At 44.5% G+C, this 8,725-nt stretch overlaps 2 protein-coding genes across 2 annotated transcripts in view; one reads left to right on the top strand and one right to left on the bottom strand.

Moving 5' to 3' along the window:
- The window catches only part of FAM162A (family with sequence similarity 162 member A), a 4,754-nt gene extending 2,519 nt beyond the window's left edge, over positions 1-2,235 (bottom strand). Inside the window, exons 1-3 of the mRNA XM_072398446.1 lie at positions 1,986-2,235; positions 1,113-1,190; positions 429-534 (exon numbers count right to left, since the gene is read on the bottom strand). Coding sequence (XP_072254547.1) covers positions 429-534; positions 1,113-1,190; positions 1,986-2,031 — 230 coding nt within the window. The 5' untranslated portion in view covers positions 2,032-2,235. The remainder of the gene's footprint in view (positions 1-428; positions 535-1,112; positions 1,191-1,985) is intronic.
- A 284-nt stretch (positions 2,236-2,519) lies between these two features.
- The window catches only part of MIX23 (mitochondrial matrix import factor 23), a 7,320-nt gene continuing 1,114 nt past the window's right edge, over positions 2,520-8,725 (top strand). The window contains exons 1-4 of the mRNA XM_072398445.1: positions 2,520-2,675; positions 4,721-4,846; positions 5,393-5,539; positions 8,169-8,228. Coding sequence (XP_072254546.1) covers positions 2,535-2,675; positions 4,721-4,846; positions 5,393-5,539; positions 8,169-8,228 — 474 coding nt within the window. The 5' untranslated portion in view covers positions 2,520-2,534. The remainder of the gene's footprint in view (positions 2,676-4,720; positions 4,847-5,392; positions 5,540-8,168; positions 8,229-8,725) is intronic.

Here is an 8,725-nt window from a genome sequence, read left to right as displayed (position 1 = left end):
AGATCATAACACTGCCCCCACAGGTATCCCAGATCATAACACTGCCCCCACAGACACCCCAGATCATAACACTGCCCCCACAGGTATCCCAGATCATAAAAATGACCCCACAGGTACCACAGATCATAACACTGCCCCCAAAGGTACCACAGATCATAACACTGCCCCCACAGGTACCACAGATCATAACACTGCCCCCACAGGTACCACAGATCATAACACTGCCCCCACAGGCACCCCAGATCATAACACTGCCCCCCACAGGCACCTCAGACCATAATACTGCCTCTACAGTGTAAGTATCCTGAGGTGGTAAATATTTATTGGATCAGCACCGACCATTATAAACAGTGCATGCTCTGTAGGTACCAAGGACAGCCGTCTATGGTCATACAACCACTACAACCAATAGAAAGGGATATACTCACGAGACGAATTCCGGAATCTCCGACTCATTCTTAAAGCGTCCTCCCCACACCAACATCTTCTTCTCAAGGTTGGTGGGTCTGTGTGCCGGAATCTTGAACGATGAACCTGGAGAAAGTGGGAGCAGTTCATTGGTATAACGGATCCTGGCAAAGAGAACCTGACGAGTCAAAAATATGGACGTTGGAACATTGGGCTTTTCAAAGATGGACGCTCAATGACTATTAAACTTCTGTATCCTTTGCAATGTTTAAGGCTAATCACAATAGGCTGAACAAAATGATGGAATGGGGGAGCTCACTCTTGATTGGCTGAACAAAATGATGGGAGGAAGGAGTAGGCTTACGTGATTGGCGGAACAAAATGATGGGAGGGAGGAGCCAGCTTACGTGATTGGCTGCACAAAATGATGGAAGGGAGGAGCCAGCTTACGTAATTGGGTGCACAAAATGATGGGAAGAAGGAGCCAGCTTACATGATTGGCTTAACAAAATGATGGGAGGGAGGAGCCAGCTTACGTGATTGGCTGAACAAAATGATGGGAGGGAGGAGCCAGCTTACGTGATTGGCTGAACAAAATGATGGGAGGCACAAGCAGGCTTACGTGATGGCTGAACAACATGACAGGACGGAGGACCCATCCCCCAAGGCTGAAATGCTGCACCTTATTCATAAAAAGGACTTACCTCCATCCTGAGGTTTGCTGCACAGCCACCTCCCGCTCACCGCCACTGCCGGCTCTCCTCTGACCATGGCTGTCCTCTCTGGAATGATATGGGGAGGGATGGAGGGGACACCAGGACACATCGTCAGTATATCACATTCATAACTTTCTCCCACCTTTGCTGTACCATATTTCCACAAGTAAACTTTATATAGAGAGATGTAGCTACGCCCTCTAGTGGCAGGTCTGGGGAGATTCTTTTGAAACCGAATGGCAGAGAAAAAATAATTTATTCTGTGTGTTATAGTCAATGGAAACTCATGAAAAACACAAGGGGGCAATTATCAAATGCCCCGTCACTCCTCCACAGGGCAAAACACTGCCTGGTAATTACCGGAAGCTGTAATTGTGCTGAGGTGGCTAGGACCACGCCCCCAACAGGCGGGAAAATGGATAGCCCCGCCCACTAGGAGCCCCTGTGGTATAAAATAAAGGAGATCCCTGGAAATGCCCAGCTGTCACTGGAACAGGAGGAGGGTGGAATAGTCCATTGAGGTCACCTGTTGTCATGACAACTAAAAGGGGCACTTTGCTTAGTTTGGGGAGATTTTCTGTTACTTCCTGTTCTGTTTTAGGTTCAGGAAGTGACAGGTGTTCTCCAATACAATAAAATGGTGCCTTGTTGGATTTGTGGAGCCATACTTTACCATAGAAAGAAAAGTACAGGCCTGTGGAGGCGGATAGAACGCAATTCCTCGGAATTGGGGTGATTATTGCGGAAAATTGGGGAGCAACCCCTTAGAAGAGTTACAGCACCCCCAGCGGTCACATTTAGTCATTACACATCGTGGTCCTCTATATAACCCGCGGATCAAGCTCTCACATGACTCCTCACCAGCCAATAAGCGAAGACCGCTCCTCCCTAGCGCCGCTCGCAGCATCTTCAGCGGAGTGTCAGAGCTTCAATGTCAGCCCACAGCCTAATCTGACTTCCCAGCTCCTCTCAGCAGCCAATGACTGCACCTCTCAGCGTTAACACCGCCTCGAAAAATCAGCCAATGAGCAGGCACAGCACCTGTCTCCGCTGTCAAAAAAGGAGGCGAACACTAGGTCTGACTTTACCAATTAGCGAGCGGAGTGATTAAATAGCCACCCAATGAAATGCCGCTGCTGGCACGTTTCAACCAATCGTAAAGCAAAGAACTAAGTTGTCTCCAAGTATAGCGCCATCTTATTGTAGCTCGCTCGCGTTATTTTTATAGGAGGCTTCGACAAAATGGTGGCTTCTCAAATTTCTGGGGACATTTTGAGGTAAGACTTAAAAAAAAGTCCTGAATAGAAATTTTCTGTATTAGGTGATTTATCATGCACAAATAACTCGTATTCCTGTCAAAGGTTATAATAATTTCAGGCGCCATGGCAGGAGCGCCTTCTGTTGTAGAGCATGGTGGACATAACTCGGCTCAGGCATTTTCAGGGCACCTCAGGCAGAGGTCACAGGTTTGGGACGGCGAGGACCCCTGGCTTTTCCAACATGGCGGCGCCCAGTGAAGAGGTGAGCTGCGAGGATTTCACGGAGTTCCAGGTAAGTTGGGCTAACGGTGAGTGTGGATTGTTGGGTGATGGTGGAGGGAGGTGAAAGGGACTCTCATGTACAGCCTGGGTCAGTCTTATCCCTGAGCTCCATTCACTAACTGCCCTGCAGTGACCTCCATTGTGCTGCCCTCTGCACTGACCACCTTCATGGGCTGACATCAGCTGCTGGGGGCCCTTCATAGGGCCACATATATCCTTTTATTTCATATATACAGTGCAGAGGAAGCCTGAGACACGAGGACTACAACCCCCAGCATGCCATGCATGACATAGCTGCCTACAGGTTATAGTACATACCAGGGGGTCCCTCCGGTCCAATTCGTGAGTTTTATCTGTATTCTTCAATGCTGTGGCATAGAATTGTGTATAAGCCTAGTATTCCCTTACCCTCGGATGGGGCAGATCAGTAGGGCTCAGTCACCGGTGGCCCCTGACTCTTATGTTGTATCTCGTCCTCTGTGGCCCCATACAGTGCCTGCTGGGCTTCTGATTTCCACAATCACCCCCCCCCCCAGATGCCCTCTATGTCACTCATATGTAAGGCCTACAAGTCCCAGCATGCCTTCTACTTTAATCCTTCATGCCTATCGATGCAGATTTATATCATTTGCCCTTTGCTCACCATATAGAAAAGCCTGGAGCAAGACGCCAACCCTTCTCTCAACCCAAAAAATTACCCCAATAAAACAAAGTCCAAGCTTCCGCACAAATATTGTGTTGAACCCTGAAAGTATTTTAGGCTGGGTGGGAATAAGCTGTAGGTGGGTGGCAGCCCCTCTATTGTCACCTGACTCATCAGTAACCACCAAAAAACAGCGAGGTGGTGCGCCCAGCTGAAAGAAGCTGGGGGGAACACTGGAAATTATATTAATAATCATTATTTATATAGCGCCAACATATTATGCAGCGCTGTACATTAAATAGGAGTTGCAAATGATAGACAGACACAGACAGTGACACAGGAGGAGGAGAGGACCCTGCCCGGAAGAGCTTATAATCTAAGAGGAGGGGGGATATGGAGTAGAAATGCAAATTTTTATGAAAAAAAAACTGCTAACAAGCAGCAGTAAATTCATATGTAGCACCAGAGGACACCAGGAATATAAATATACAATGTGAGAAGAAATCCAAAGAGAAGGGGTCCTAAAACCCAACATATTGGTATTGGGGTGCAAAAACATCTCAGAGCAGAGCGCAAGTTTGTATTAATTTAAAAAAAATGTCTGACAGTTATGTCCCCCCCCCCAGTATAATATGGTTTGTCCCATGTGCCCACAGTTACACAAAGGGGTTCTGCTATATCAATGTTTCTCAATCTTTTTACCATGGGGAACCCTTGAAAAAATGTCAGGTCTTCAGGGAACCCCTTCTGTAATTACTATATACACAGATAACAGTATATTAGTGTGGTGGTGGTCAGTGGGAAGAAGGTCACCCTTACAGATAGCCAAAAAAATCATTGGGGTCACCCAAACTGACCTGAGATGTGCAAACTGCTCATTGCTTAAGGAACTCTTAGCACCCCCTTGAGGAACCCTGATTCAGAGGTACTAACATAGAACTTGTTGTTTTCACAGATCTAAGCAGAGCGATAAGATTTGTGTTTCATAAACCGGAACAATATGATATGTATGCAGAACATTTCTTCTATGTAATCTGTAAACATTACCTAACGTGTGATACTTCCCCCACCTCCTAGATTGTAAACTTGTCAGCTCTTCTGTACAGAGACTGATAGGACTGGCCCAGTGTTCTCTGTACAGCACTGTGGTATATGTCAGAGCTATATAAATGTATAATAATAGTGTGTGACAGTGGGGGGACATTAGAGTGTCAGCTCCTCTGTACAGAGACTGATGGGACTGGCTCAGTGTTCTCTGTACAACACTGCGGTATATGTCAGAGCTATATAAATGTATAATAATAGAGTGTGACTGTGGGGGGACATCTGTACTTCTCCCATGCTCTGTCAGTGATGAAACACTTTATTGCATGCTATCTGTGTCATGTGACCCTCCCTCTGTGTCTATGCAGGAAATCCTCCGGGTGATGAGGACGATAGACGATCGCATTGTTCATGAACTGAACACAACCATCCCCACCGTCTCCTTCGCTGGGAAGGTCGATGCCAGCCAGACCTGCAAACAACTATACGAATCTGTAAGTGTCAGCTGACCCTGGGATTGGTCTACAGCTTAGGTGGTACCAATCACTGAGCAGTTACTGTTATCTCCATGGTGGTAAGGTCAATGCATTGGTGTTCCCGGTTCCTGGCTGCAAGCTTTCCTCACCATTTGCTTATCTTGTTTTGTAACACCTCAAGGTGAGCTGGAACTACAGAGTAGAACCAAGTTGCCGGGGTTCTCATGAGCCAACACATCCAGCAATTAAGCCATTAAGGCTACCAATTCAACTGAATGGGTTGCCTAACTCATTATATTGGTCCACAAATTGTACCTGAACTATGTTTGGCAGCACAATCTATTATAGTATGTTGTCGTGTGGTGAAGTATACGAATTGGCATGAATAGCAGCACATTAACAAATTTATGACATGCACACTACTAGTTGTTGGAATGTGCATATTATTGCATGCATTTTTGCAGTGCATTGATGTGAACAGACCTCAGTAAGAGGAAATCTTACAGAGCCATATAGCCTTCGTTAAGTGTTAATAATCTTTTTAATTCTCTACTGTGCACCCAGCTGCGGGAAGTTCACCTCTCCCGGGAGAAATCCATAAAGAATTGTATAAGTCAGTCATCCAGCACTGTGAAGAGACTGCAGGAGGAGAGGAGGAAGGATGGGGATAACATACTGCTAACTAAGGAGCTCCGGAAAGAGCAGACCAAGGTGAGAGGTGGGGGGGGTGAGGGTTGTGGGGCGGGGAGGGGGAGCTATTCAATTCACTAACGATTTTTACTGCACCATATTCACTGTACCAAATTCATTGTACCATATTCACTGTACCTGTACTTTATACTCTGCATGACTTATCCTTTCATATAGAAATACAAATTTATACATTCCAAAAACATGCAGTTAGGTTAAATGGCTCAAAAAGACTATTAATGACATATGACTATGGCAGGGACATTAGATTGTGAGCTCCTTTGAAGGACAGTCAGTGACATGACTATGGACTTTGTGCAGCGCTGCATAATATGTTGGCACTATATAAATACCGTGAAATATTATTAATAATCATAGGTGCTTTTTGTGTCAGATTTAGTGAATGGATTCAACTGATCCAATGGATGGGGAAGCAGTATAAACCTGTGGACAGCCAGGAGAACCAGACCCTAATGCTGCATGTGCATTAATGTACTATGTGTGTGTATTGTATATTGGTGCACATTACATGCATTCATTCATTAATTGGTGCATTGAGGCCGCACTGCTCTAACACACATATGTTGTAGTGCACCACAAAGCACGTAAATGCATCACAACTCTACATCAGAAAATATTCTGCTTGCCCATTGTTTTTTTATCATTATTATTAAATTATTAATAAACATGATGTATATAGCGCCAACATATTAGGCAGCGCTGTACAATTGATAGGGGTTGCTATTGCCCCGAAAAGCTTACATTCTAGAAGGTGGGGGAAGTATCACACAAAAGGAGGGGGATAAAGAATGGTGGGAAGTAGTGAGAGTTTAGGAGACAGAAGAAGACGGGTAGGTGAGGTTGAAGCGTTGTGTTTTGAGCGCTCTTTTAAATGAGCAGAAAGTAGGAGCAAGCCGAATAGGACGAGGAAGACCATTCCAGAGAGTCGGGGCAGCCCTAGAAAAGTCTTGGAGCCGCGAGTGTGATGAGGTTATGAGTGAGGAAGTCATTGGTAGGTTGTTGGAGGAGCGAAGAGAGAGGCTAGGGGAGTATTGTTCTATCAAGTCAGAAAGGTAAGTGAAGGGAGAAGAGCTGTTGAGGGATTTGAAGGCAAAGCACAGGTGATGAATTTGATTCCCAGGTGAAATGGAAGCCAATGAAGAGAACTACAAAGAGAGGCAACAGAAGAGGACCGGTGGGAAGGCTGTGTATGGGGTAGGTAGGTGGGAAGGATGGATAAGTCTGGCTGCAGGATTCATAATAGATTGTAGAGGAGAGGGTTGGGTTAGTGGAATACCAGAGAGGAGGAGGTTACAGTAGTCCAGGCAGGGGGATAAGCATGTGTACAAGGAATTTGGTGGTCTCTGGGGACAGGTAGGGGCGGATTTAGGGGATGTTGTGCGGTAAAAGTGACAGGACTTGGAAATGTTTATACTTTTTCGATAATTTTTCTGTGTGTTGTCAGTGCTGCCCTAGTGTACCACATGTGAATGGGTAAATGCATGTTCTTTAATGCAACACACATTAGCAGGGAAATGTGAAAGAGCTATTATTGAGGAAGTCACAGGGAATCTAAGAGATCTTTCTATATATATATATATATTTATATATATATATATTTATATATATATATAGATAGATATCTCCGACTGTTGATCCAGGGAACATCGGATTGCCTCATGGGATCAGGAAGGAATTTTTTCCCGTTGAAGCAAAATGTACTAGAGTTTTTTTTTTCCTTCCTCTGGATCAGCTATATCCATTGGGTTTTATATCTGGGATATGTTTGTTTCCCTAGGGGTTGAACTTGATGGACTTATGTCTTTTTTCAACCTGACCTTCTACATAACTATTTTACTTTTTATTTCATTTTTTATATGCAGAGGGAAAGGAAGCAACAGTTGAAATTAGAAGCTATCTTGAAATTCATCTTTAAAACTCATTAGTATCTCTTGGGGAGATTATGAGCTATCACTTCCAGATTATGAGCTATCACAATAACTTAATTGTTACCATCTGTCATCGCTTTACCCAAGCACTGACAGAAGGAATTAGTGAAGCACCAACATAATTTCCTTTATTCTAAACTTCTGTAACAAACTACAACTCCCCTAATGCAATATGGGAATTATTGCAGTGGATATGGCAATGTATGTTGGCAGCTTTTGCTTGCCGGTCATAGCCTTCTGTCTGCTCCCATGTTGCTGTAAATGGAAATAACAGACCAACAGGCTGCTGACCTAACAATCAAGGGAGTTATGTCATGGTTGGTGGGACAGACCAGGGGTTATGTGGACTTTAAAATTTAATATATTGGAACAGATCAATAGACTCAGGACCTCCTATTGCAGTAAATAGCCAGTACATAACCAGTAACTTGAGGAAAGACCAGAGATGGCGCCCACCAATCTTGCATACAGTAAATGAGTGGCTGCTGCAATGAGGAATTTATTTATTTAAGGTACAAAAAGACAATTATAAAGCTGTTCAAAACATCTGCTCTGAGCTTAGCTCTAACCTTTTCCTTGGGAAATAGACACTTTAGTAGATTTTGTCAGCTCATTTTTAGATCAGTTAGTAATTCTAATTGTAATTTACTTGCCTGCCAGCAGAGGCGCCCTTTTCTCACACTCTGTCCTGTGTTTTCTAGTTGAAGTTGCTGCAATCTGAGCTGAACGTGGAGGAAGTTGTGAATGATAGAAGCTGGAAGGTGAGGACTATTCTGTGCTGAGGAAAAGCTGAGTGTCAATGAGATCTCTCCTGCTGAGAATGCTAGGTGGTCATGGTGGGCCATTGCCCTTAATAATTTAAGATCTTGATGTAGAATGAGATTTTTTATATGGCTGGTCAGGTGCATTTTCTGTGTCAGTAATTTAACAAAAATGCAAATCTGAGAACTCTGGATTTAGATTTCCTTTTACATTTTTTGTTAGCTGACATTACAAGGTGCAGAGGTTTAAGAAATAGGATTAGTAACAAATGTCAATAAACTAACTTTGGGCTTTTTCTGTAGCAAGGAATCATTTAGGGCCAGTTCAATGACAGTCTTCTACAGTGTCAGAAATAATATCCCATTATTGGTTATGGGAGGGATATGAACAGGGTCCAGTCCTTGGTGGACAGTGGGGGAGGAGTGGGTTCCGTCCTTGGTGGTCAGTGGGGGATGAGTGGGTCCCGTCCTTGGTGGCCAGTGGGGGATGAGTGGGT

This window comes from Pyxicephalus adspersus, chromosome 1 (assembly GCF_032062135.1).
Source record: "Pyxicephalus adspersus chromosome 1, UCB_Pads_2.0, whole genome shotgun sequence".
Classification (NCBI taxonomy): Eukaryota; Metazoa; Chordata; class Amphibia; order Anura; family Pyxicephalidae; genus Pyxicephalus; species Pyxicephalus adspersus.
The sequence above is the reverse complement of the archived record's forward strand: the minus strand, read 5'-3'. Positions and strand labels throughout refer to the sequence as shown.